The sequence below is a fragment of the Trichoderma gamsii genome (assembly GCF_001481775.2).
Source record: "Trichoderma gamsii strain T6085 chromosome Unknown Scaffold_3.2, whole genome shotgun sequence".
Classification (NCBI taxonomy): domain Eukaryota; kingdom Fungi; phylum Ascomycota; class Sordariomycetes; order Hypocreales; family Hypocreaceae; genus Trichoderma; species Trichoderma gamsii.
The window spans coordinates 593,041-620,875 of record NW_020171340.1 but is presented as its reverse complement, the minus strand read 5'-3'; the positions used below and the strand labels follow the sequence as shown (position 1 = coordinate 620,875).

At 51.1% G+C, this 27,835-nt stretch overlaps 5 protein-coding genes across 5 annotated transcripts; 3 read left to right on the top strand and 2 right to left on the bottom strand.

Annotated features, from left to right (window-relative positions):
* Positions 1–3,909: 3,909 nt before the first annotated feature.
* TGAM01_v201193 (hypothetical protein) lies at positions 3,910–6,123 on the top strand (the record flags this gene model as incomplete). Its single annotated transcript, XM_024548709.1, has 3 exons — positions 3,910–3,932; positions 3,999–5,700; positions 5,773–6,123. 3 exons carry the CDS (start codon positions 3,910–3,912, stop codon positions 6,121–6,123), a joined length of 2,076 nt encoding a protein of 691 aa, XP_024406525.1.
* Positions 6,124–11,130: 5,007 nt separating this feature from the next.
* On the top strand, positions 11,131–14,522 carry TGAM01_v201192 (hypothetical protein; the record flags this gene model as incomplete). Its single annotated transcript, XM_018805424.1, has 3 exons — positions 11,131–13,340; positions 13,396–13,421; positions 14,347–14,522. 3 exons carry the CDS (start codon positions 11,131–11,133, stop codon positions 14,520–14,522), a joined length of 2,412 nt encoding a protein of 803 aa, XP_018661333.1.
* A 676-nt stretch (positions 14,523–15,198) lies between these two features.
* On the top strand, positions 15,199–15,900 carry TGAM01_v201191 (hypothetical protein; the record flags this gene model as incomplete). Its single annotated transcript, XM_018805423.1, has 1 exon — positions 15,199–15,900. The coding sequence occupies one exon, from the start codon at positions 15,199–15,201 to the stop codon at positions 15,898–15,900; it is 702 nt and encodes a 233-aa protein (XP_018661332.1).
* A 1,215-nt stretch (positions 15,901–17,115) lies between these two features.
* TGAM01_v201190 (hypothetical protein) lies at positions 17,116–18,725 on the bottom strand (the record flags this gene model as incomplete). Its single annotated transcript, XM_018805422.1, has 6 exons — positions 17,116–17,683; positions 17,745–17,808; positions 17,891–17,995; positions 18,096–18,254; positions 18,382–18,400; positions 18,705–18,725. 6 exons carry the CDS (start codon positions 18,723–18,725, stop codon positions 17,116–17,118), a joined length of 936 nt encoding a protein of 311 aa, XP_018661331.1.
* Positions 18,726–21,534: 2,809 nt separating this feature from the next.
* On the bottom strand, positions 21,535–23,816 carry TGAM01_v201189 (hypothetical protein; the record flags this gene model as incomplete). Its single annotated transcript, XM_024548708.1, has 2 exons — positions 21,535–23,709; positions 23,775–23,816. 2 exons carry the CDS (start codon positions 23,814–23,816, stop codon positions 21,535–21,537), a joined length of 2,217 nt encoding a protein of 738 aa, XP_024406524.1.
* Between the last annotated feature and the right edge of the window lie 4,019 nt (positions 23,817–27,835).

Here is a 27,835-nt window from a genome sequence, read left to right as displayed (position 1 = left end):
AGTCTCGAGTCTCGCGTCTATATTTTGATCGCGGGCCATGAAACTGTCACTTTCTGGAGGTACGTAGCAATGACAGAAATACTTCAAACTCGTTTCTGCGTTTGGATGACCCTTCCATCTTGTGCAGTAAAAGTGGCATGAGAAATGGTGAATCAGGCCTAGCCGGGGATACCTCTGACGCATCTGAAACGCGTATAAGTGACGGGGGTCCTGGGCTGAGCTACCAGGCGGTACCGCGCTTTTCTCATGTGGCCGTAGCGTGTCGCGCGTACCTCGTGGTAAGCCCGCCGTAAGGCTGCGGACTCTGCAATTAAACTGAGACAGCGCCCTTGCATCCTGCCTCAGGAACCAGGCAAATCAGAGCCCTCGCAACGTCGCATCGCCCACTTTAGACCTCTTCAAACACAACTCCACCATATCCAACTTTCCCCCGGCACCCATATTCCATCTCGGGTCCGTCTCGAGCGCAGACGACCCGGCTTGCTTCGCTGACCTGTCGCCTGGACAACTAACCACTCTTTCGGTCTTCGGCAGGGCAGAAGAACAGACAATAGAAACAAGAGAAATTCGAGGCCAAAGCGGATGCGCAATTACACTCGTGGAGGCTAATGCGGGCCTGTGGGCGCGCAAGAGAGCTCCGCTGCCACACCCGTGGATCGACTTCGACTGCATGTCAATGGGCTCTGCCGGATAGCGTTTCCTTGTGCGAATAGCTACCGACCGTTTGTCTCCTCCTTAATCTATTGCGGGGTCCCGGGTCTCTTGATTCGTAGCCAAGCGTTTTATCTGCTTCCACATATGGCTCTTGACACACGCTTAGCCAGGGCAGCGAGCTCGTGATCGGCTTCGAGTCCGACTCGGTCATCTCCTCATGCAGCGGCGACACCGTTGTTCCGCAGGCGTGATCTTGCAGCTGGACATCTGGCATGCCAGGTACTACTCCGTGTGTGCCAGTATGGCTGCTGCCTTGAGCCGCTGTCTCACGGCTGGTCGGAGAATAGCCGTTTGGTTGGGCCGCAGATATGGACGGATGCTACCACACAATGGACGCCTTCGAGAACGTCCTACTGGTATGTCTCTCTCTCTCGATTCCAGTCAGCAGGGGGGCCTCCGATGGATTGTGAAGCACCGGCTTCGTGATATATGCTGCAAATGGTTTGGCTCACATGCCTTCTCAAACTGGCTCGCTGACCAAGACTGTCGTGATCTGATATCAAATCAGCCGCCTCCGGGACGCAAAAGGACCAGGCTTCTATTCAGCCTTTCTGCCTCACCCCCCCACACCGGGATTCGTTGCTGCCCCTCTTCATATCCAAGGCGGCCTTCCCGATGCCTGTGATGCATCTGCTCCGTTCTTGTGTGGATCTTGATTGTCTACTGGAGATTACCGTGTGATACCATCTCGCATCTCGTCGTCTTTCTTTCTTCTTTGGTGCGGGTCTCCGTAGCCTGAATGTTCTCCCGTACTTCTAGCTTCGTTTTAGTTGCTGTGGCACACTCAATGGCTCCGTACTAGTTGCCCAAAGAGGACTATCTTTAGAACGCAGGGCTGCAAGTGTAGCCGTGGCGTCAATCCTTGACCTTGACATTGTGCCTTCACCATGTCTGTTGTCTACTACCATGTTTTTGGCCACTAGGTGATGTCGAAGTGAGCTATCAGATATAATCGCAGATGGAAATCTGGAGATCCCTTGAGGATGAAGCCTCGAGTGGACGAGGCAGAGTCGACTCTGGCCTTGAGCTAAGCAAAGCTAAGCAGAGCAGACCAAGAGAGCCAGCGATTTGGATATGGGGCACTAGACAGGGCTCCAAGTGAGCTCCCAAGTCTCGGCTTTCTGGATGTCACGTTATTGTGACGCATACTCCTCTCGCTGTTACTTGCGATATCTCCTAGTTTATTCCCAGACACCAATGGGCCCTGGTGAGTGAACTGAGCTCTGCTCTGGCCGACACTTATTTTCCGAAAGTTTCTTTTTTTAGTCGACTTATCCACCTCACCCGTGCCGCGTCAATTATGACACAGCTCTAGCTGTTAACGTCCAAGGGCGTTCCATCAATTGTTTCTCCGTTGCAAGATCAGGTTATGCCTGGGAGATGAATCGCTTTTTTCGGTCTCAATTCGGCTGCCCTGACTAGCCGTTATTGCGACTCTTTTACCCGGCTCTTCTGGTCCGTGCCCGAACATGGATTTCCTCTCCCAATATCGAGCCAAGCGCAGAGGAGAGAAGAAAAGTAACAGAGATAAATTGCATCGCTTAGATGGCAGCTTAGTTAAAGTGGCGTCATTTTCGCACAAGCCCTGGTCGAGCCTTTTGGAAAATGGCGTTTCTGATCTGAGCATGGATATTTGGGAATGCTGGCGCGGTCGCCGCGGCGCGGGAGCTCCTCTGGACTAGCAGCTGATCCTGCTCTCGTTCGCCCCGGAATCTCGTGAAGCTGCACCATGGCCCGATGGTCCAGGCTGAGCTGGTGATGATGCTACCTTTTCTCGGACTAGGCTGAGTGGCAGGCGTTGGGCACCGCTCACAACGCTCAACTTTCAGCCTTCTCTCTCCGCGGTGTGCGGGCTGGACCATCTAGCAGACGCGACAGGCTCTTTGACGTCGTCGTATTACGTGTTTGGCAGCGAATTCTTGATTTGACCTAACGAGAAGGGGCCTTTTATTACCTTGATTGGTTTCACTCGGTATTTTGAGTCGTTTCAGTGACACCATTTTGGCCTAACTTGAGGATAGAGGCGTCGCGGCCGATCTTCAACGGCTGAGGGCCGACAAGCTGATTGGCCAACCAGCTCCTTGAAACTCCCAGTCTGTCCACCCCCTGTCGCCCAACTCTCTCATGCCCACTTTCCTTGTCTGTGCCTTGCGGGTACGCCAATGCAGAGAGCCGAAGGCCTGTACGCAGGCACTGTAAGCCAAGCCCAGGCCAGCCGGCTGCACCCCATATGGACTGGGATCCTGGGATCTCGAGAGGCGCCGGGGGTGCAGGTGCCGGCATTCAGTGTTCTGAGCATGGCCCCGTCGGTTTGGCTCAAACTACGGAGCACGGAGTAGGACCACAATAGCATGGTGGTATTCTGCTGGGGGCGAGTGCCAGTCCGGCTGCTCAGGGTGCAGCTTGTCAACGACTTACAAGTATACACGGCCCCTGCCCGAGAGCCTCGCTCTCTCCGTAGGCCACCACCATTCAAACGCTCATCCACCTGGCCAATTTCTGGAATCTCTCATCTGCTCTGGATCTTAGGTTTTGTCTTCCGCATATATGCCCCATCGATCGCTCTTAATCTCTGCAAACCCCCCTCCTTTCAGTGCAGATTGAGAGCCGACTCTCTCTTTTCGTTCATTCATCTATTCCCTGCTGGCCGCTCACGATCTTTACGAGTCAACATCTGCATAATATTACAACACGACTTATCATATACTACCTTACTACTACTGATCTCACTAGCAGTTTGGCCTGTCTCTTGCTGCTTGCTGCTGTCCCTCCTTCTCTACCCCCCCTATTCTCTTTTCTTTTTTGACCCCCCCCTCACTCCCTTCGACGCCGGCCCCCGGATATACTCCTTATACCAGACGATCCTACTCTCGCTCTCTCTCCTCGACTCTCTCTAGTGACCTGGACATTCGTTTATCTCTCCTGGCCTCCGAAAAACACGACGACTGCAACCATATTTTGACACCATCACGGATTAGTGTAAGTGAGAACTCTATAAGAGAGGGATCCCTGGCTATGCTTTGAGCAGCACAGTCTCTCTTAACCCCGGGTTGCTTTGCCTAAACGGTGTTGCATGACCGTCTCCAACGGCGCCGCTGATCAGCGAATAGGGCCTAGCCATTCATTTCGACCGTTAAAAATTATTAAGGCAAATTACAACGAGTGCCGAGTCTGTCGACTTGTCTATATTTAGCTATGGAGCCTAGTCACAATGGATTGTATGTTCCTTGCCTCTCCTTCCTATCCTCGTCTATCGATACTTACTTGTGACCCCCTTGTAAAAGTCGACAACATATTCAGAAATACTTTTTCCATTCAAGAGGCGCAAACAACAAGGGCGATTCTGATGCTCCTCTTCAAGAGCCGCCCATCAACAACCTGAGCATCAGCGACATGCCTCAGCACGAGGCAATGCAACCGTCGGGGATGCCATGGATGCCGCCAGCGACTCACCCACAGCAGGTGCCGGCAACGGCTCAAGAGAGCATTTCATACTACATGAGGGACGGCAACCATCCGGTAAACACATGGGAACACTCGATGCCGCCCTCGTCGACCTCCGTCCAGCATAGATCCACCGAGGCTGTGACTGCGCCTGTCACGTTAGCCCAGGGGCTATACCCTGCTAATGCGATGATGACTGCCGAAGTCTCGAGAGATCCAAGCGGCTTTGTTCTATCTGATGCATCGAATCGGTGGGCTCAAAAGCCACCGGGGGAGAACTTTGACCTTCCCGTATTGGATTCAGACGCGCCCATCGGTCAAGCCTACACCACCGACGACTCCGTTTCCATTCTTGATTTAAGGTATTCCACCCCGTCGCAAGACAACTCAGATCGATTGAATCTGGACGGTAGCGTGGCAAGCCATCGCTTGTCTGGCTCGTCCTATGCCGTGTCGACAACCGGAGGGTTATCCGACATGCCTTCGTATGAGGACTTCTCTGCCGCCCTCTCCGACGTTCGATCACTCAACTCTGACTACCCACCTCCCTCAAACAGGACCTCCCTTATGTCATCTACACAGCTGTCGCCTGTGGCATCTCCTCGCCTGACGCCACAGACCCGCCCCGAGCAAGTCAGAACCCAGAGTCGCGGCCGGGCCTCGCCGTCTCCACGGCCAAGCATGAGGACTGCTCCCTACGACATCACTCGAGGAAACAAGCAGCGCTGGTCTACCGGATCCTATGGTGTGGGACAGAGGAGACCCTCCCCCGCACTCTATCACTCGCCTCCTCCTAGTGTTCCTCAGAGATACTCGTATCAGTCATTGCCTGCGCCCTCTGCCTCGGGCATGTTCCCTAACCAACAACAGCCAATGAATGCCGGCAATCCTCTTGCTGCCAGACCGCCTTTTATGATGGCTGGCGCCCCGGGATTCAACAGGAACAGCATGGTCCTTGCATCCCAAATGCCGCCGCAGTTGCCCAATCAGATACCCTCGTACTTTTACAATCACAACGAGACGCATGGAGTAGTTGCCCCGCCACCGACCCTGGCCTCGCATGGCCTCCTCCGAGTTCTTCAGAGCAACGGCGAACCGCATCCTTTGACTGGTCTCTACGCAGACCTTTCGGACCCTCCGGATTTGTTTGGATGTCTCCACGAAGAGCAGGCGCCTCCCCCGCCAGAGGACATGAACCCTTCAGACCCAGAGATGGTGCCTTATGAGCAAGAGTTGCGATTTGAAAACGACTTGTACACTCCCCGCTGGGTTCGAGGACATGGCAACAAGAGGGAAGGATGGTGTGGTATTTGCAAACCTGGGCGATGGTTGGTGTTGAAGAATTCTGCTTTCTGGTACGACAAATCGTTTTCGCACGGCATCAGCGCGGCAACCGGCACCCCGTTCCAAGAGCCTTTGGATTCGAGACGTATGAATGGCAACCCTGACATTTGGGAGGGGCTCTGTGGAAGCTGTAACGAGTGGGTTCCCCTCGTCAGCAGCAAGAAGAAGGGAACAACGTGGTTCAGACACGCGTACAAGGTAAGTACTGCGTTCTTGGAGCAGGAGAATTCCTTTGTTGTATTGGCTTAGTGCTAACTGGAGGAAACTTAGTGTCATACACACCAGAAGGTCAAAGATTCCCATAAACGCCGCCGAGACAACAGCCAAAGCCAGGTTGGTGGCCATATGCCACCTTTGCATGATTCACGACCAGATTCGCACAGATCAATGACTCCCCACATGTCTTCTCCAGGCTCTGGAGTCGATACACCAAGCCTAGCGATGGCAGTCTCGATGCCAATGCCTTCGCAGCAACCCATGGACTCTCGATCGTACATGCCGCTACAGCAGCAAATGCAGGGTCAACCGCAGGCACAAGCGCCTGTTGGTATGATGCCGCAGAGATCTAGCTCTGCTCGATCACAGAATACGCCCATGGACTCATACCCCGGCAATTTTTAATTTTCGACTTAATTTTCTTTTTCTCAACGTCTTTCAAACACATACTCTCGCTTGCTCTTTTTTGCCCACTGGAACTACACTCGTTTACCAAAGTCACTTGCTGTTCGAAATTTCCTTAATTTGGATTCGATATTCATGCGTCACGTTCTGGAAGTCTAATGCCTATAGAGACGCATGAAATTTAGATTTACGCGACACGACAAGCTCGCGAATACCTTTTTGTGGCGGGGGCTGTTTTCGGTCCCCCAAACCTCTTGTTTTTTTTTTTTTTTGATTATGTCACTCTCTACACTCCTCTCCTAGACAATTTCCTAACTTTTCTCTGTTCTTTTCCTCTTTTTCTTCTTTTTCTCTTTTTACCATTCTTCGCTTCAATTATTCCTTATTAGAATTTTCCCTTCCCAGTCTCTCCCTCATATACCGTTTATTCACGCCTTACAGAACAAAGAACTACGATCACGGGATACCACCAATCATTGATACCTCATTATTATTATTTTTACGCCTTCTCACGCTTTTATACAATATAGATAGACATAGATGGAAACAAACGAGTACAAAGGGTTATATACTTTTCAGGATTAATCATTGGATATGATCTCACGAGATGGGAACAAACGGGAGGAACCAGACTGGGATATTCGGCGCTGCGGGCCAGCTGAGAGTAAGGGGGGATATACCACGGGATAAATAGAGGCTTCTTTTTTTTTTTTTTTTTTTGAATTTGTTGTTTTTTTATCTTGTATACGGAAGATGTATATTTTTTCTTTACATAGTACTATTGGATTTTTTCTCTTTTTGCTTTTACCTTTTTTCGCACGCGCCATTTGGTTGTTTTTTGTTGTGATTGTACCCGTACCAGCAAATACGGTACGGTTCTGGACTCTGGATAATACGGGCCAAAAAGGCGAAAGAGGCCCATAAGGTGGTTCCACACCACCTAGACGGGAGACCCTGGCAAGCCTGGTGTGTTTCCCCTCTCCAAAAAGGTAATCTAATATTATGCTGATTTATGCGGCTGAGGCAGGATTGGTAAACTGCAACGGTGGGTGGGCGAAGCTAATCTCGGGGCGGATGGTCCTTTTGAGCAGCTCTGCTTTTTTTTCCATCAAAAATCTCGTTGTAAACAAGAAAGGAAAGAAAAGAAAATGCAAGAGTTGGTAGTATATAGACGTTTGGTTGAATTTAGGTATGGATGACTTACATCGTAATATATTGCTGTGGCTTACTACGAACGTTTGCGGCAGAACCTACCCTTGTTCGGTGTAGGAGCTGAAGCCAGGGGGTGCATGTAATGCATGTAACTGGACGGTACCTCTTGTGCGCCTCCACGTAGCCATGGGACGTGAACCGGTTAGGTACCTGATATTCCCGCAGGCGCCAGTGTCAATACGGGCGTTTATCCTAGAAGATAGTAGGGATCCTTTGTCTTGATTTCTTGCTATCCAGCATGTTGCATGAATTTTACAATCATATTCAGCAGGAAAAAAACAAGAAAAATAGAGATGTGATGTTGAGAGGGGGTGCTCAGCTGTCTTTTTGGGTAAGGGGGGTGGTTTGTGGGAGTGGGGATTTATTTTCTTTGTCTTGTCGCTGCCCAACCAACGGGAAAATAACACACTTGTGTTGATATCAAACAGTTATGGCATGGTCTGGCATGGCATGTATAGAATGGGCTCATCACACGTATCGCGCGCGGCTTCGACGGACCGATGGGGGGGGGGGGGCTTGTGAGTTCCAGGTGAGGTACTCCGTACATACTACTACTATCTAAGTGCTATGGAGCATTACTCGTTGAGATAAAAAGACGCCAGGAGAAAGTAGAAACTAAAAAAATGCTCACGATCTCTTCTATTTTTTATTTATTTTTAGCGCTGAAACAATGCAGGTACAAAACAGCAGTTTGAAACAAGGGTTCTTGATTTGTTCGCCATGAGATCACACGATGTATGGATGCTTTTTCTTGCTTTTCCCCAGAAGCCGGGACATGGAGATAAAACGTTACAAGGGCGGCAAGGTTTTCCGCTTGGGGCGTTTCACGAGATGGACATGTCGGACCATTTTCTCCTGCTTTTTTTTTGGCACCTTGGAAAAAAAAGATGATGTATTTTTGGAAGCTTTTGTTTCTTTACCAAGCAGCTTATTCATGTTTGTTCTTTTGGTATCTTTTTCGAGCCTTTTCTTCTTACGGATATGGCCGGATATGGGTGGGCTCGAAAGGATCCGCAAGGCACGGCGCATGAAGCTCATTTATGCGAGCTTAGATGAAAAAGCGCATCGTCGAAACAAGATAGATTGGCCGCTAAAGTGCTGGCGGCCAACTATATTGCTAGCAGTGTGTATAGCCTCGAGCTATCTATCTTGGAAACTTCCGCGAGTTTAGATCTTTGTCTTCTGATTCATTGATCTTGTGAGTTGGTTGGTTACTGCGTTTTGGTTCGTCCGCATTGTTGAGGCGATTGGGTACCTACATATTAATACTTTTACGTAGTTTGAGATGTTCCGTATTGGGTAATAAAGATCTTTTTTTTTTTTTCAGCTTCTTCTTTTCTTAAATGCAGGTTATGTTTGTTTTGTGCATAGGAAGAGACGTGCACAGGATGGCTTATGCCAGTTCTGGACATAGCGTGGCTGCCTAGTTGGTGAGGACCGAGTCTGGGGAAGATCGAGATCGGATTTCGTCCGGGACTCTTTTGTATGGTGGCAATTACTATTCGAATATAGAATCAAAACATTGTAAAAGAATTGTTGGATAGTGCATGGTGTATAGATATATATATATCAACATTGTTCGGTAAAAGTTTGGCTTGGATATTGGTTATAAGCCGAGTTTGTGGTAGTATTAGGTAAGATAAGCCTTGTTGCTTGTGTCTCGTGAGTTGTGGTGCGTTTTTGTGGCTTTTCTGACGTGGAGGCTCAAGAAAGCGCCCGGGGTTGAAAAAGAGCATTGAAATCGAGAGGAGCGCTGTTGAAATGTTCTGAAATAGTTTTTGTCAACTGTTAGAAAATAGTTAAAGTTGAATTCACTTAAAGCTGTGCATCTCTCGACAGTGCTTGTGAAGTTGCAGGTTCTAGATTTTATGTATACATGTGCGGTGTTATCGGATCTAAAGATAAGGCTGCCATGGCAATGGCGTTTTGTAGCCTTGTTTACACTATAATTCCGGACCTATTGTGTATCACCTGTAAGCAGTAATAATCACCAGGCTGGCACATATTCGTACTCACAAGATGCTTTTCGGTAACGATCAATAGCAGTGTTAATAGTCACAGCATCTAGCTAAACAGAGTTGCGCAGCTTCTTTTCCATCATGTCATTCTGCTGCACTAATCCACCGGAGGGATCCATGGTGGAGAAGGACTTGTCCCAGATTAGGCAAAAGAGGGCTGCTGGACCGCCCATCTATATGTCAGTAGCGCTGTGAACGAAGTGCTAGTAATTGTGGCAGTACTCGGGCTATTTGTTACCAACGGAAGTTGTAAACTGTACTACGGCGCTTGGGAAATTAGATGAGCAAAATACGAAGACCGTCATCGGAGATGGAAGAAGGAAAGATTCACAGTCATGGTTCCTGGTCTAGGTAATCAGATCAAAGAATTGAGCTACTTTCTCCATTGGGCATGCGGAGAAGAGCACCCGAAAGCCCTTCTTATCTAATCCATGCAGCAGTTGGGAGAGGTTTTATAGCAGCACGTAGACACACACGGAGTGCATATGCAAGTAAGGGACGCCCATAACAAAAGCCCAACTTCCCCCCTTTTTTCTGTTAATCTTACGGGTGCAACCAAGGCGCCAACGCAGTGTGTCTTGCTCGAAGAGAAACATCAATGGCCGTCATTCCCACGGGCTGGTTCGGAGCAAAGTAGCACATACGACTAGTAAGATATTACTCGCACAAGTACTCGTACAAGCAGCTCTCTAGAGATGGCCCAGGATGGGTGGCCATGACCCCGGCGACCGTGCCCTATGTCAGCCAGATCAGGCCCTGTAGCTCAGCTGCCCGGCGACAGGACCGCTGTAGTAAAGACCGCTGCAATCCGGCGTGCACTGCTGCCAGCGGCCCACCCAGCTGCACCTGCGCTGCACGGCTCCATTTGCAGCGTCTACCTAGATCGAAATTGGCCCGTTCTGCCTAGAAGTTACCCACGCAGTACAGCCTTCACCACCGCTGCCAGTCGCCATACTGTACTTGTACCTGCTGGGCTTCCTCTCCGCCTCTGCGCTGTCCCATCACAAGTCCAACTCTGTCTCTTTCTTCCTCGTCCTCTTGTCTGCTTCATCGTCCATTGCCTGCCGCACAGCCGCCGTGTCCGCCCTTGGATAGCTGGCTGATGCTCAGTGGAGCTGCAGGACAAGACTTGCCTCCCTTGTTGCTCGCCTGTCCCTCTCCTTTGCCTTGCGTTCTGCCGTTGCTCTGCGTTGGCTTTTGCTGTTCCGGTAAGACAAACATCTCCCTCTCCCTTTTTCACGCCCGTGTATTGGCATCGTTATCGACGAGAGCAGCGAAGGAGGCTGATAAGACTAGTTTTTTGTGCTTTTCCTCTTGTTTTGACCGCCTTTGCATTTGCAGAGCCAGTGCCGGATTTATACGACGTTTTCCTTTCTTTCTTTTGCATCTTGTCATGACCGTTCACGAGCACTTTGGATAATGAGAAACGAGCCACTGCGATTTTACACTACTCTTTGCCCAAGCAACCAAGCAACCCACTCGACAGCTTTTCTGCACCCTTTGGATCTGATCTGATACCGCCCTCCCCTCAACGGAGAAATACAAAAAAGCACACCACTATTGCATCGAGGGAAAGGAAATTGAACAAAAAAAAAAAAAAAAAAAGCCTCCCTTGCAAGCAATTATATATATATACTACTATATACACAGCATTCTTTTCGGGGCTTCCCCACGGCCCGAATTGACGGTGCACGCACTGGGATGCTTGTGTCTGGCTTATCGTAGCGAACAGGAATTCGAGCTGATATGAGCGAGGATCAACAGCTAGTATCAAGGCATGTCCGCCTTGTCAAACACTCTGAAGCATGCCTGCCCTCCGCTCCCTCCAACAGTGGCTAACCAATTCTCCTTGACTCCGCACAGCAGCAGCTTTGGAGATCCAAACGCTCACCCGCCGCCCACGCCGAAGCAGACTCCAACCTCGGGTGCCTTTCCCAGCCCGATTTTCGAGACGCCGAAACCTCCCCAGGGATCCTTCGCCGACACCAGCGGCCTAACGCCTCGCTTTGCTGAGGAGTATTCCGTCTTCAACGCCACGCCGGGCAATCTGCGGGGGGCCCAGTTCCCCTTCGCAGATTTTGTGCCCGCCACTCCCTTCGCATCGGCCTTTCTAGGCCACAAGCGACAGCTGTCCGCCGACGAGCAAGCTGTCGAGCGGCTTGCCATCGAGATTGCAACCCGAGCCAACATCCCGCCGTCGAATCCCAATCTCCCACCGCCGCCCGTCGACCCGTCTCGACGCCTGCCCTCCTCGCCGGCAGCTTTGATATCATCGACAAAGGCCGCTGTCAACTCCGAAGCCCAACTCGGCCCTGCCTTTTCCTCCTCCTCGCATACCAAGTCGCCGAAGAAGCTCCGCCGGGGTACAATTGAAGGATCCGACGCAGCCCAACCTCTATCGCCGCCGCCGTCGGCTCACAAGAGCGACCAGAAGCTCGCTCCCAAGATCAATATGCAAGATGACCAGAGCTATGGTCACCCAGACTTTGGCGACGGCTTCCAGGGCATGACGGGCATGATGGGCGGCGCCGAAGACATGTTTGTGTACCCAATGTCTGCCCCCCCGGGCCAGGCCAACTTCTGGGACCCCGCCATGGGAATGGACTTGGATTTCAGCACAGCAGGCGCCGCCTTCTTTCAGCCCTCGCACCGCCACACCGGTTCTTTTGACTGGAACAGCGATATCCAGCTCTTCCAAGACCCTGTACCGCCGCCTCCCCCACCATCATCAAACCAAGAGAATGTCCAGCCGAATGCCCAACACATCAACCAGCCGGCCCGGAGGGAGAGGATGCTGGCGCCCAAACCGCCCATCTCCTCGGGGCAGACTACGGCTCACATGGCCGCGTCTGCCATGTTTCCCACATCCATGGAAGACTCGTTTGGTTTGGCAACTCCCATGGAAGGTGTGGACCCAGGGCTGCTATACAGCCGGCCCCCGACGTCTTCGATGACAGCCGAATTCAACCACATCAACAATTCGTCCGCGGACATGATGCCCATTGCGGAAGCTAGCGGCAACTCTCGTGTGATGGCCCAGCCTCGCCGGACTAATAGCATGAAGGAGGCGAAAAGGGGCAAGATGCCAGATCGTTCTTATACAAGTTCCCCTGTCAAGGCCATGAGCCGCCCAGAATTGAACCGCAGCCTAAGTGAGACCCGGAGCAAGAAGGCAATGGGCCGGGGCGCATTGCCGACATTGGCATCCGCCTCAAGGCCGTCATCACAGGCTGGGGGCATGAGTATCAACACAGATGTGGGAAAGTCGGGGTCGCAGCTCTCCAGGTCTGGGAGGATGTCACCCCTCAAGAGCCAGCGACGGCTGTCGAGCTTGGCGTCTATTCCCGAGTTTGCCTCTCAACCCCAGCTTCATCGACCACGGACATCAGTAAAGTTCACTATAGATGCACATGGGCGAGCTCGAGCGGAAACGACAGTGGTGGTGGAGGAGTCTGGGAGCATTACCCGTAGTCGAAGCTCCCGAGAGCTCTCATCAACGCGGAGAAGCTGGGAATCTTCTGATGACGAGTCCTCTACCGACGAGGAGCCAATCATCATTCCCAGCCGAGCCAACTCATTCAATGCATCGTTTGCGTTGCCCGACCCACGCAAGCCAGTGGGCTCAATCTTCCATTCAGGTCGGCGGAGCATCAGTGACAGGAGCAGGAGTGCGTCGACCCCTTCTCTCGTGACGCCAATCGATGGGGAGAGCGAAGCCGAGACAATTATGACAGATCATCACGAGAGGGGAGGAGATGCAGCGAGCGAGCTGCGTAAGGTGGTAGAAAACCGACAGAAGCGATCCGTACAGGAGAATACTCGGCCACACCAGCGCATTCTGACTTCGAGCGGCTCTGTAAATTTCAAAAATAGTGCCATATCCCCAGTCAGCATGGCGGACTCGAACTACAGAATGGAGGGACACAGGATTCGATGCGTGTGCAGCAGAAATGAGCCCGATGAAGACAATGATTATATGCTTCAGTGGTATGTTTAACAATCTTGTAAAAACTGAATTTAGCTGACACGAAGCCGTTTTTAGCGAGTCCTGCGAGATGTGGCTGCATGGTAAATGCGTCAACATTAGCAGACGTACCATGCCAAGTGTATACATATGTGGCTACTGTGCTAACACGCCCAATGTTGCGGCACGGCGAGCACAGCAAAACATTGGCCGAGGAGGCGGTGGAGGGCAGTCGGCGTCATCATCTCTGCAAAGCAAGACGCTTCGGACCCTTCGATAGGGGCAGTGTGGTAGAGAGAGAGAGAGAGAGTTTGTGCGCATATATGAACGTATGGGCGTGTGAAGGAAAAAAAACAACCAAAGGGACATATATATCTGATTTTAACAAGAAAACAAGCAAGCAGAGACACAGGTTGGGCAAAGCAAAGGAAATTTTTTTAATGCGTTATGTTGAATAAGATTAAACAGGGCTCTCTGCCAACTACTTACACTACTATTCTTAGAGAATCATGTAGACGAGCTGCAGTATGCTGTACATAGGGGGAAGATGCCCTAATGCTATATTGTTTGGGGATAGCTTTTGGATCGCGAATATGTGAGAAGCCAAAGTTGGATGTGAGAAAGAGGAGATGAGTTGTAAGAAGGCTGCACTCGTATACGAAGTAGTGGCTTATTCATCCATGGAGTTTGGGGCCTAATAGCGGTGGTTGGTGTGAGCAAGTACGTCGATGATGCTCCACTGAGGAGGAGGATTGAGAGGAACTAGTTGATGTTGGAGATATACTCAACAAGTAAGCTCTAAAGGAAGATCAAGCTGACTCTGCTCTATGGATTTTTACTTCAGTGTGCATTTAGATGCAATTTGATCTACGAGCACACCCACGGGGTGTATCCAAGACCCCCTTTCCTTACTAGAGAGAGATTGGAAGAGAGTAAAGATGTAGAGAAAAGCTAACGGTGAGAAAATAGGCTCTGCCCCTGATATTTGCGACAATTCATTGGTAAAGCCAATTGAAACTATCGTGCCAGTGGCCATGATGCTGCGATACTCTCTCAATCTGCCCAATGAGGCCAAGGCTGTTGAAGGGGCCATCAAGAACGCTATTGATGGGAGTCTACAGACAAAGAACATGGGCGGCAACTCTAGCATCACGGAGGCTGGTGATGAGGTTTTCGAGGAACTTGTCAAGGTCCTCAAAGCATGAATCATATATAATTGATGAACTTGATGAGCTTGAATGTAGGATGAGAGGTAAAGGCAAAGACAAAACCGGTTAAGAGGGTTGAATAGGAAATCATGGCATATATCAATCCAGTCTGTCTATATATAGCCCTAGTGCACTTTGTTGGCAGATGTCTCAATCCTCTAAAACGATTTGTCGTCCAAGCTGGGGAGAGGAGGCGATGGGTCTTCCAAGCCACATAGTCGCCCGGTCTTAGAAAAGTTCATCATCTGTTATTATTGACGAATTTCTAATCGTTGAGCGTTTTGGCTCTGTGAACCGCTTCGATTATCCTCGGTCTAGGTCAGGAAATGATTGTAATGGCTTGGTTCCGCTTGCAGTCTCTTTGTAAATGCGAAGTTGCCAGTCTTTCCCGAAAGGAGTAGAACGTTATTCTTTTCTCGCTTCTGCGCCCGTCCATTGCCTGTCTATGCTTTCTTCGTTCTATCAAAGTCACTCTGCTGGTTGAGCTTCCGGGGCACGCCTCTGTTCAACGCCCAGCTGGCAACGCGTCACCTTGGAACTCATTGTTTGATTGGCTCCACCATCTGTTCTTTTGTCAACTGTTCAACGTCTTTCACCACACAAAGACCGCCTCCAGCACTCAGAGAAAGGCAACCCAGAGCGGATTCACCTCAGGTAAGGTTTAGCATTAGAAATGTTGATTAAGGATTTCGAGAATCAAGCGCAGACCAACGCCGATGGTATCTTGGCTCGCCGAGAGAACGCCAAAATCAAGGAAACTGTCGTCTCTCCACCGGAAACATCTGCTGCGGAGTCTGATTCTATGGATTCGAAGGGCCCTGGCCCCCTGAAATCCCTGTTGGATGACCCGACGACTTCTTCGGAGGCTGACGAGGCGACGGGTGCAAGCTCAGCCGAAGAGAGTTCGAACCTTGGACCAGAATTTCACACCCCTGGAGCAGTCGCCGAACGCTACGGTTGGCCCGCCAAAATGCGTCTCAACTCCCTAAGCCACGGTGTCTCTTCCCTTTCTTCTTCGACCAAGATTCATGAACCTGGCCAACGCCAGACCTCGAACAAGAAGGATTTCTATTCGAAAATGGCCACCAGGATTCGCGACAAGGGACTTGCTGCTTCGAAGCAACCTACAAGCTGCGCCTGCCAGACTGAACTCCAAGAGCCTTCAAAAGCGATTAGAAAGATGAACGATAGCCTTGGAAGCCTGACCCAGACGCTTGAGCAAGTCGTCAAGAAGCTTGACACTGTGGCCCAGGACGCCAAAATCCATCGAAAGGGCACTCAGCGCCTTATCGCGGCCGCCAATGGCGAAGAGACATACACAGACTCGGAGGACAACGCCTTTGAGGTTTGGGCTACTGATGGAAGGCAATTATGATAGCCAAGCGGGATATATGGGAGTCACAGGTATCTGGATGCGTGAATAACGGCGACGATTTCTTTTCTTAGTAACTTCAGGGGAAATATGAAAGGGGTGACCGGATTAGTTGATGAGTGGCGGTGGAAGTTATCTTGTATCCGAAATAAAACGATCAATCTTCTATTTGGCTGTCTGTACTTGACCATGGAATTCCGTGAACTTGTCGTTGTCTTGATTATTGATGCATTTCAAGTCGTTCAGATCTTGTCATCACTACCACAAGGTGGACTAAGCAGTAGCATATTTGAGATCTGTAAGCATTTGACCCCTGTAAAATATTACCTGCACTTGAAGAAGTAGACTTGTGTGTTATTTCTTGCTTGAGTAGCCAAAGCGGTAGCCAGAGCGGATTAGACGTGTTCTTGAACAGCTAAGACCTTTCAGTTTTGGTCATGTAATCTTGGGGAGTACGGAAGGGTCTGGTTTGTCAACCTTTCGTGAAGGTGTTGATGTCTGCTTGCTTGGTCTCTACAAACTTACCATTCACACAAGGGCGACGCACCCTGGTCCATGTATAATTGACTGCAAAGAAAAGAAGAGTTATCATTTTAAAAGTATCCAGGCAAGCAGCATTTCCCAATCTCACTTAACCAATCCCTTCAGAAGAGATAGAGTTTCCAAATGTCTCTAGGGACTTGATATAGAGAACCGGTCTTCACTAACGGAGAAGAAAAGGGGAATAAGAGAAATGGTATCAAAAGGCAATTTCTCTCTCTTTGTACGTACCATCAATGTCCAAAGAGAAAAAAAAAAAAAAACCAAAGAGGTATAGGAAAAATAACTTGGCAACCTTTCATTTTCTCACTCTTCATCTCATTTTCACCCTCTACCCTTACATACAAGGAAAAAGAAAGACAAAAGACGCAGCCCACCTGTTGTTGCATATAGCTGAGTTGGAAACAGAAAGAACTTGGGGGAAAGCGGGGGAAAGCAGCAATACTTTCAGCCAAGTTGTAAAAATCGAGTCAGTTCCAAGACCAACCACAGCCACATAATCAAACTTTTTCTCTTTTTTTTTGGTCAACTATCAAAACATAAAAAGAGGCTTGAAAGCCCTCCACACATATTGGATTCTCCTTTTGGTTCTCTTAATATGGGAAGCACATTGTAAAATTTTGCCCGGTCCGTCAGCCAAGGAGAGGGTCTTTGAGGACTTCATGAGTCGCTGGCAGTTTAGTTGCCCAGGCTAGGGAAGGCAGACTCGTCCTTGGTGTTGATAGAAGCAGCCTGGCCGCCACGTCCACCACGGAAGTTGCCCCTGCCGCCTCGAGGCTGGTCACCACCACGGTCACCACCACGGCCACCACGGGGGCCACCGCGACCGCCGCGGCCGCCGCCACGGGTTCGCTCAGGCTCAACGAAGCGGGGATCGAAGTCGACGGTCTGCTTCACCTTGCGCTCACGCTCACGCTGCTTCTTGCCGCCGGTGCCGGCAAAGTAGACATCCTCCTCCTTCTCGAGGGGCTTGGCAGCAGCCCACTTCTTGTCGATCTTGCTTCCCTCGTTGGCAGAACGGATGCTGATCTCAGAGTCAAAGGCACCCTTCTTCTCAGCCTGCTGGGCTTGGTAGTCGGCGAAGGAGATGCTCTTGTCTTCAGGCTCAGCGGGCTCCTCAGCAGCGACATTCTCGGCCTCGTCCTTCTTCTCAGACTCGGCAATGGCCTCACCGGCTTGCTCGTCCTTAAGCTCGGCATTGCCTTCGGTGGCACCCCAAGACTGAGCAGCCTGCTTGTCGGAACCACTGTAATATTTGTGTCAATACTAGATACAAAACTGAGAGGATGAATAGGCATGGCTCTTACGTAGTGGCACCGGACTTGTGGGGATGTCTATCGTCACGGTCACGGGGGAAGCGTCCGCCACGGCCTATCTCAGCGTCAGCATATGTCTCTTCTAAGCTGCAAAGACTCCTGTTAAAGAAAAGAGTCGTTCGATGGGATTTGCTCACCTCCACGGACGCGAGCACCCTGACCACCACGAGGACCATCTCTAGGGGTCTCCTCGGTGGAACGGCCCTGGTTGCGTTCCCGGCCAGCGGCGCGATCACGGAAAGCTACACAGCAGCAATTAGCATCAGTGAAACATGCGTGTCTCAGACAGACTGCCGCCACGGCATTGTCATTTCACGAGAGACGGAGATGGCGCAAACTTACCACCCTCGTTGCCGCCGAGGTTACCACGGCGGTTGCCGCCAGTCCTCAAAGGGGCCGCGGGGGCCTGAGGCTCGACATTGCGCTTGGTGGTGCGAGCGGTGGCCTTGTCGACGGTCTTGACGGGGACGACGGGCTTCTCCTCGCCGTCGGAGTCGTTGCCTGCAGCGTGAAGCTCGGGTCAGTGTGCTGCGATTTAAGATTTTTTATCGCGGCGGGGGCTTTTCGTTGACAGAAGGAGGGGCTGAGAGCCACAGCAAAGTTTGCGAAGAGGAGGGGGAAGAAGTACCGAGATAGGCGAACCGGTTCTACATGACGAGGCAGTCAGTAACAGCAACACAAAATAGGAATGAATATAGAGTGCATATAAGAGAGCAAATAGTAGGGCATGGGTTGAGGGCGACAGCGACGACGACGTCTCTATCCGTGCGGGAAGGATTGCTTGGCCAGCGGCGCATTGCGTATATAGCAAGGATCTAGAGCCCGCTCGCAGGTCCACGACGGCGGCCGAGCATCGAATTGACGGGCAGGAAGAGGAACAGAAAAACACAGCAACGGCGACAACGCCATCATGACATCGGCTGTGGCAGGATGGTATCATAGGCTGCGTACCTGGGAGGCGACTTGTGACATGTTGGTCGCTTTGGCCTACCGGAGGGGCTGAATACTGGCGGCGCTGGTAGTCGTTGCTACTTGGTGGTGGAGGAAAGGAAGAGGTTAAGATCGCATGGCCCTCCTGGCGCGCGAGTCGGTCTGTCTGGATGTTCTTCGGAGAGACCAGAGCGGCTGTGCTGCGGATGCAGTTGAAGAAAAAAAATGCACGATGCGGCCTGTAGTAGGTATTGGGGGGGTTCGCTACCAGCTCAATGCGGCGGAAACTCTCTCTGCTTCTGTGCTGCGCCAGAGCCCACTCCGGAAAAAAAAAGCACTGCTGGCGCTAGCTCTGCGTGTTTTTGCTGGGGCTCGCTTAATTCCCGTGAAATGTTTTGTGGTGACGCTGTTAGGGCTCCGGGGCGCTGGGCCGTTAGTGCAGCAGGTACCGCGTCGTAGGGGCTGCCTCATAAGCTGTTGATGTGCTCAGTCTACAATATGTTCCAGCTGTGCCCGTCTCCCATTCACGGGCATTTCAGATACAGTTGATAACGTCTATTCTGCTCATTCAGGGCCCCTTCAAACGACCAGCTTTGGAGGCATCCGCAAAGCTTCTCGAGCTGCGCCATGGGAGCCATTTTCCCGCATCCGGGGGCGCTCTGCTGTGGCCGAGCTGTAGCTACGGGGAGATACAAGCCGAGCTACGACGCAGCCGAGGAAAGACTAGGGCTTCCGCCCGCTGAAACCTCACTAAAAGGGCTCCGTAAGAATTGAAGACATGGAGCTCAGAGGTACCAAAGTACCGAGGATGGCTGCAATGCTGCTAGCCTCGAGTTTAGCGCGCAGCCTGTTGGAGCTTCAATCCAGCTGAGGTGCGACGCTGGAGCTGGCAGGTGACTTTGGCGGCCGTGATAACGTCATCAGTACGTTATCGCCGATTTGTGGTACGAATCTCAATGCGCTGCACTGTACATGTTGCATTCATTTTGAATTGTTTGCGTCTGCCAATGACGTTCTGCTGTAGACAGTTACGGCCCGTTTTGGAAGAGTAGCCAAGCAAAGGTGCCGCTGCGCTGATTAAGCGTGTAAGTTTGCGTTCATGATATAGCAATAGAGACGAATGGGACAATAGATCTCCATATATAGCAAGATTAGCAAGATTTAGCCAATGGTCTCGGGGATTCATCAATTCATAGTATATCTACCTAGTAAATATATTACCTTGGGTATTACTAGGTAAACAGGTAGGTAGCAGCACATGGGTTGCGAGCATTCCCAAGAGAAACTCCAACGACGTAGCCCGTTTGAAAGGAGGCTTTTGAAAAGCTCCAACAGCAGTTTCCTATCACGCTCGTAACTGTTCATGTTTGAAACAGCAGCAAAAACCATGGTAAATGATCAACCTGGTTCTGAGAAACGGGATATGGGCAACCGACTTGGCCATACTCTATGACATGGCCGAGGTATCTTTGGCTTTTGTTTAACACGGATTGGCTCTCCATCAATAGGATCAGATGCGTTGGTCCGAATATTGAATCGGGATGAACCCGAAGACCTCTTATTCGTATTCTTATCTCTTCTTTCCCGGTCATTGCGCGAACAGCCTGGTAAACGCACCTGTAACATATCAGCATCGCCCATATCAAATATATCTCCAGCTTCCTCAACCAAACTCACAGCTTGTTTCAACCTTGAACTCCCATTTTCCCCCTCACAAACCTCAATCTCAATCCCACAATCCCAACACAGTGGCACCTCCCCAACCTCCTCAATCCCCCTCCCCCTCTCACCACCCAACTCCCTCACCTTCACCCCCCTGTAAATCACACGACTCCCACACAACAAACACCCATAACAGTCTCCATGCCAGAAACACCACCCTAAACTCACGCCCCCTTCCCCCTGAAAAATTACCTCGCCGCATACCCAGCAGATGGAGAGATCGAAAATGGCCGTCGAGCACACGTGGCACGCCAGACGGCATGAGCGGCCGAGAACGCAGGGAGACCCGATGTAGACGCAGAAGCAGAATGAGCAGGTGAAGATGTTTGTCCCGTCTGGGAGCTTCATAGTCGGTGACGTGGTGAAATATTTCTCGACTCCTGGGGATGATCGTATTAAAGAGCTATCGAGTCAAATGAGTGGATAAAGAATAAGACTACTGAGCAACCCCTATTTTATATCGATGCTTGAAGATTATTTGTTTTCGTTTTAGATGGTGAGATTAGGCAGGGCTGTCGTCTTTAGGGGAGAGAAAAGAAGAGAAAAGAGATTCGTTAAGACTTTCACAAATATGGCAGGAGCAGCTTGACAATCACAAGGATAGAATTCAGAAGTAGCCTTCTCTAGCATACGAAGAACGTTAATTGGGCATTCGCAGCGATTCCTGCAGTAATACTCGTACACAAGCCGACCATGCGTCGCCCTATCTCAAACACAGAAAAACAAGCCAATGTTCCTCCTATAATTCTCAGTTTCCCTTCCAGCGCCGAGCCAAACATAAAAAAAGGGGAAAAAAAAGAAAGCAATGTGGTGCTCGAACCAACCATGTCCAGCCAAATACAGGCCTGAGGTAGAAAAAAAAGAACACTCTTACTTAAAACACCAAGGGATCCATAGCTCTGGATTCCATCATGCATTGTGACGTTTCCTTCATCATAGCAAAAGCATCGATTGGGTGTAGTTTCCAACGCCGAACCGGTAAAATACCAAAATAATCACCCTGATAAAAAGGCCCCCTTCCAGCCAGCCTGACGAGTTAAGATCCGTTCCCGTTAGAATCTCTCCGCAGTCGACGGCTAGGACCAAAAAACAACTTTCCCATTCTTCTCCGTTGCGCCCATGTGGCTACCTAACCACGATTTTTAGGCTGGGCAAGCATGTTGAGGCGACTCATACTCAATGTTGGTCGTTTCCTGGAGGGCGATACCGAGTGAACGGCTCGGTGAATGGGACGGACGGGAGTCTTGCCAACGCTTCGAGTCATCGTAGGCTTCTTCGCACTAACAGAAGGAGTTGAAGCCAAACGAGGAGCTAACAAAGCTTGGCCCTCCGGAACATGGCTACTCTTGGCCTTCTTTCCAGCACGATCGGCAGCCTCCTTATCAGTGTCTTCATCGACCGAGCCGGCACGATGTCGTTTCTTGTTAGACATTCCATGTGGAACGCCTAAAAGTACCTTTGGCGACGAGGGCGCCGCATTCTCTTTATCCGGGTGAGAGCTCGGCGAGACTGGGTCGGGAAAGCTGCCAGGCATATCCGATATGGGCTTGATAGAAGTACGCACTTGGCGTACGCTCGACTGGCCAGGAGAGGCCCCAAAGCCAATAGGTGATGGATGTCCAAATTTGATTGTGTGGTCGCTTCGGAAGGTGAATTTACCAGGTACTGAAGGAGTAGGAGTAGGAGACTTTGCGCTCTCAGGTTCCGCGTCCAAGAGATCTTTGTAGGCGGACAAATCGGGATAAGCAATACTTCCCGAACCTTGTTCTGCCAAGGCTTCCTTCGCTTCGGAACGTGTTAAGATCTTCTTAATAGCACTTGTTTTGTAAAGCGTCAGAGAATCCGGGTCGAAAATGGTTCGTGTAACTTCTGGTGTAAACGTCACATGCTTAACCACCTTCTTCACGGGTTGAGTGGCAGCAAGACGATGGACATTCAAATTGGAGAATCGGGGTGGTGTGACGACCGGCTGTGGAATGGCACTCTGCCTTCTAGGCGTAAATAGGCTGCTTCCAAATACCGACTTCATCACCGATCGCCTCAGAGGCGTGTCAGGCTGACTCGGGACAGTGTCGTCGGTTATTTTTGACTCTTTGAGGGCCTTGATTTCGTCAAGCGTCTTTAATTCTTTGGGCTTCTCTACTTCCTGAAGCCCCTTAAACTCCTTGGATTCAGTTGATTCCTTAGATTCAGTTGACTGCTTGAGCCCCCTTGATTCCTTGAGCGCCTCCAATCGGCTCTTGAATGTTGGCTTTGGTGACAATGCAGCAACAGGCATCTCAGACTTTCTGGGGCTGATCGCATTCGCCAGTGATGATTTGGTTGGGCTCATCAGGCGAGAAAGACTGGGTCGGGCGATTCTGGATGCAGCGGGCCTCTTGACGCTAGATGCTGGGCGAGAAACTGAAATGCTTTCTTGTGCCATCGGCCGGGTTGTCGAAGCATCATCTGCCGCATTCTTCTTGAATCTCTTGGAGGAAAGCGAATGCTGCTCGTCCTTGGCAGAGCTTTGTTCTTCGCTAGCGCGAGCCTTGAAGTCTAACTTCTTGGAAGGGAGCTGGCTGGCGCTTTTCGTTGCTGATGCAAACTTCCTTGTGACGGAGGACTGTGATCCCGCTTCCAGTTTTGAAGGTGTTCGCTTCAAGCCAGTCTGCGTAGTGTCGAGGTTGGCCTTGGACAGTGATCGTTTCACGCCTGGTGTGATAACAGGCTGGAACCTTCCATTTTGTGCTCTCCAAGCGGACGCATGTCCCTCAATCGAATCCATTTTCTTGAACTCCGCCATATGGGCCGCGCTAAATCTTCCAGATTTGCCTTTGGGCGTAGCAATTGTGCGGCTCTTGGCGTCGGTTGATGCAGATGTCGACTCGTTTGCCCGTTGAGCAACGATGTCGGCCTTGTACTCGGCAGCCTTCTCTTTGAGGCCCTCCAAGACGCGCAGGGCTTCGGGCCCTAGTCCCAGATAATCACCCCCATGGGGCACACGGAGAGTGAATGCGGAAGATGGCACACCGCCAACCTTGGTGGGGGTAGATTGAAGTCCAGCTCCATGAGAGCTGTCGCGCTTCCTAGCAGCGGTGATATCTGTGAAACCCAGCCTGAGGGCGGATGAGGGCTCTGCGGTAGTCGCGTGGAATTTGCTGGGGTGCATCTCGGTGCTAGGGGGCTTCAAAGCATAGGTCGCAGGCGTGGCAGGCGACGCAACGGGGATTCTCTTCTTGGGAGTTGCGCTGGTGGCGGGCTCAGCACGACCAATTTCTTTTGTGAGCTCCGGCTCGATGAGCAACTCGGGCCCGGTATTGCTCTGCATCGTCATTGTTAGGCCACAGCAGGTCTTGAAGAGCGTGTTGGGAGTAAGGAAAATCTCACCTTAGCAAGCCGAGCCGAGCGGCGAGGCGGCAGCGCAGACATGGTCTGGAAAGCGCTTGATTGTGACTAAAAACTGCAAGGTAAGATGGTATTGATAGCAGTACTGTGAAAAGCGCAGCTTGTTTGATGAAATGTCTCGTTGTCCAGAGGAGGAATGTGGTGATGGAATCCAACTGGGCAAGGTGATAGTATCAAAACAATGGCACGATGTGGTTGTCTAGCGGAGGGGGGTTTGTTTACTTTCTGATGGTCCAAGCTCGAAAAAAGGGCTCGCGGTGGGTCTAACAGTGCGTAATACAGTAGCTTTAAGCGAAATTGGCGTTTAATTAGCACGGTATGATGAAGCTATGGAGACCATGGCAACGCTTAAGCTTTCTTGACTGTTGACGAATTAACCACATGCTTTATCAGAAGACATCGATGTATTGTAGTGTAGAGATGTTAATCTTGCCGATTTTTGACTGCCATTTTTTTTTTGGGCCAAGATCGAGGGCTATGTAGTTTGTAATATCGGCCGCCTCTCGTACGCTCCCCTTCCCTAAAAACGACCTGTCTACGTATGCAGTCAATGGCAGCGAGCGAATCGCAGATGGCACATTCATTCTCTTCATGCAATAAACTCTCTAAGCCGACCAGTGCATAACAATAAAACTGTGTCTCCGCATCCTAAATGCCCATTTCATACCCTCTAAGTATGCTAGACACTAAGGCGCGCTATGAAGCCCTCTTGGCGGCTGATCTTGCTTAATAGTCTCTCATTATAGCTCACGAAACCGCGATCTATTTTTGCCAATCTAGATCCTCAGCTGTTTGGTCCTACTGTTTCACGATCATCGATTTACACATTAGCGTTAGATAGACCATGCACTCGCATCTTACACCGAGCTCCATCAACATCACGGCATTGTTGTCATCTAAATGTAGAACGGCCGCTGTCAAGACGCCAACCCTCGCTAAGCGCTGAATCTAAGACTTTAGTCGATTCTCCAACTTCCCAATCACGAGGTCCTCATGGTCCAAGGATCCAAATTCCGATGCCCCCCCAAAGCACGACACTGCGGAGTCCTCCGCCCTCCGAAGCGACAACGGAGCGCTCTCGGCACGCGGCAGCATAAGATGATGTGGTTGCGCTAGAATCCTTCCAGAAATCATAGTTCAAGTTCAAAGCGCCCCGAAACTTTTGCGGCTTGCCCAGGTGATGACGGCGCCGTCGCTAGGCAGACGGGCTTGCTCCAGCCGTGCTTATTTTTCTTCTTCAGAGGGCCAAAAAAAGAACATATGTCCAAGTTTGTCCAAGTCCAAGTGATTGGCGAAGTGGAAAGGAACGAATTGCGTGGATGGGATGTTGAATGGGTTTACGAGGTGGCGTTTGGTAGGCCGCTAAGCGTCAGAGAAAAGATGATCTTCGCTCCATGCACATCGATGACGGGCCATGGTGTTTTTGGAGGGTGTCAGCATGCAGGAATATCTTGATTACCGTCGAGACCGTTTTCCCATCCCATGCGAGGACCAGGATTGCCTTGCCGTGTATGCAGTTGTACGGAAATGCTGGAGGCTACTGTGCGACGGGAATCATCCGACGACAATTCAGCTGGGCGGCGGACAGAAGCTGTATGTGGCTTCTCCAACCAGCTCCTGTCAAGGAAATTGGACGAACACTAAATGGCAGTTCTCAACAATTCAACAAGCCCAATTAACAAAAATGGGCAAACGCATTAGGATGTGTGATCTCTTGCGTTAGCGGCGAACGCCTCTCTAGCTAGCCCCGAGAGCCGAGAGATGATCGTTTCTCGTTAAATGGCAGGCTGATTGACACATCTCCGAGGGCGCTACGGCTGGTTGGACTCCTCAGCCTACCTCAAAGTTGGAAGCTGAAGTACTTACCGCTAGGTAGGTAGACATGACAGTAAAGCGTTCCGGGCTTCGTATAAGTGAGGAGTGCATTATCCGCAGCATGTATCGTAAACGACGGGGATACAGCTACAGCCTCCCCTTGCATCAGTGCCAGGAGGCAACGGTGGCTCAGCGTGGCATTCAATTCGGCATTTGGTTTCTCCTCTGTGCAGTAGCTTTGAATTAGAACTAGATTTGCCAGATTTACCACAGCCAGGCATGAGCATCATGCCTGTCCCTCCGTTCTCACCCGCCGCTCTGATCACGCGGGCTATAAGCTTTTCGACAGTGTGATGAAGAGCTAGACAAAGCCTTTGGCACTCCACCACATGGTTGATTACGTCCCTTCGGGCTTTGCATCAGTCGGGAAATATCACCATCGTGAAGAACCCCCCGGCACAGTCATCGTGATCTGCCCCTAGAATAATCCTCACGGCGGGTTTGCCGGCCTGAATTCCACTGGGCTGGCTGAAAGATGGCTCCGCGCCAGGGGAACACCACTTTTCCTGCCCCCATAGTTTATGTCGTGGAGCAGCATCCCCGCGATGGGGTCGAAGAAATTAGTAGAAGGGATCAGCAATTCACTCTTCGGTGAGGTGAGACTACCAGAGCCCATAGGACGCCACTAATTGACCAATGCGAGGAGAGCAAGACGCCTCGACCGGACTTCCGGCACGACGACGGCTTGCATCCTCGTGCACGTTCTCGTCCATTTCTGCAGCCGCTGGCAAATGCGTTCCGAGACAGCGCGCATATCGTCGCCTCATGCACTATTGGTTGGCTTATTGGAGAAGAGAGAAGGAAAAAGAGGTCATATGTGGCTTGACATGTGGACTAAGTGGCCTCTACCAGGTATGAGCTGGCAGTTGGCTCGCTGAGCAAACAAGCAAACAAGAACAAGCGAGAGTCCCAGTCCATCAGATCTGCAGCAAGGCAACGCTCCATCTCAGCCGTCCAATGGGATGCGAACCTCTCCATTTGAAAGGTGGGCTTCTGGCTGATCAATGCTACCTGCTTGCTATCCCGCAGTTGCATCCGCCAGAGGCGAGACACGACACGCGAATGATTGTTCGCCAAGGGCGCAGTGAGACAGGTTAAGCTTAAACCAAGTCTGTCGTCAGTCGCTTTTTCGGTGCACAGAACGGCGGAGAAGAGCCCAGATTGTCCAGGGATGTCGACGACGCCAGTGCTGGGTAGCTGAGCGTAGAGGATGTCGGCTGCATCAAGCTCCAGGCCTCTCAGGTCGTGCAAAGACACCTGAACGGGCAAAGAGCGCCTCGAGATTTGCAGCTAGGGAGTTTGGTCAGGACACTGCATCGTTTGGGGGCTGCAAGTTGGCACTAAATACGAGGCGGTTCCTAGGGTTATTAACAGGCTGGCAGACAAACCAGCTGCAGCCGCTGTAAGCCCCGTCTCATGTACATGCGTGCATTCATCCTGTCATTCATCCTGTCCGGAGCATGCATTGCATGTCATTCAAGCAGGGCAATGCCATCGATTTATCGTCGTCTTGTAAACGGCAGGTCTAGGTATGATGTATGTATCTGAGTAGGTTTCTGAGTCTGTCATGCCTGCATGTCGGACCATCGCTTGCCCCGCAAAGCCGCCTTTGGGGTACCGTAACCAGCGGCATTGAGTGGGATGGGATGGATGGATGGCTCTTGGCAGCAGCCGCCGGTTGTCGGTATCCTAGAACGTGGCTGCTGCTGAACAACGTGCTGTACAGTAGGCATGTATTTCATGCTAAACGGAAAATTTTTCTGCTTCTCTTCTTCTCCCCCTTGTATGCCCTTGTATGCAGCTTTCAATGTCAATATTCGCTCATCCGTGCTAGCGAATGGTGATGCTGTCGTGAGTGCACTACGCAGCCAGCGGTTGGCCCTACCCCTGGCAGCACAGGGAATAATGGCGACCATGGCTGGCTAATTGACGGCTTAGCATGTACGGCTCCAGCGCCTAAGGTAGGTACGCTAATACTAAGGTGACAGCTAATGCGCAGAGGCGGATATTCCAGGCGGGTAAAGCAGTCAGAAATGTCAAGTCGCCAGCGGCATGCGGCACGGCCATTGATGCGTGCCGTACTGTGTATACACGAGCAGAGGCGGCGCGGGTCCACAAGGAGGAGCTGGCTGGCTGGACTTGGCTTCTCAGGTGCGGCGATGAAAATT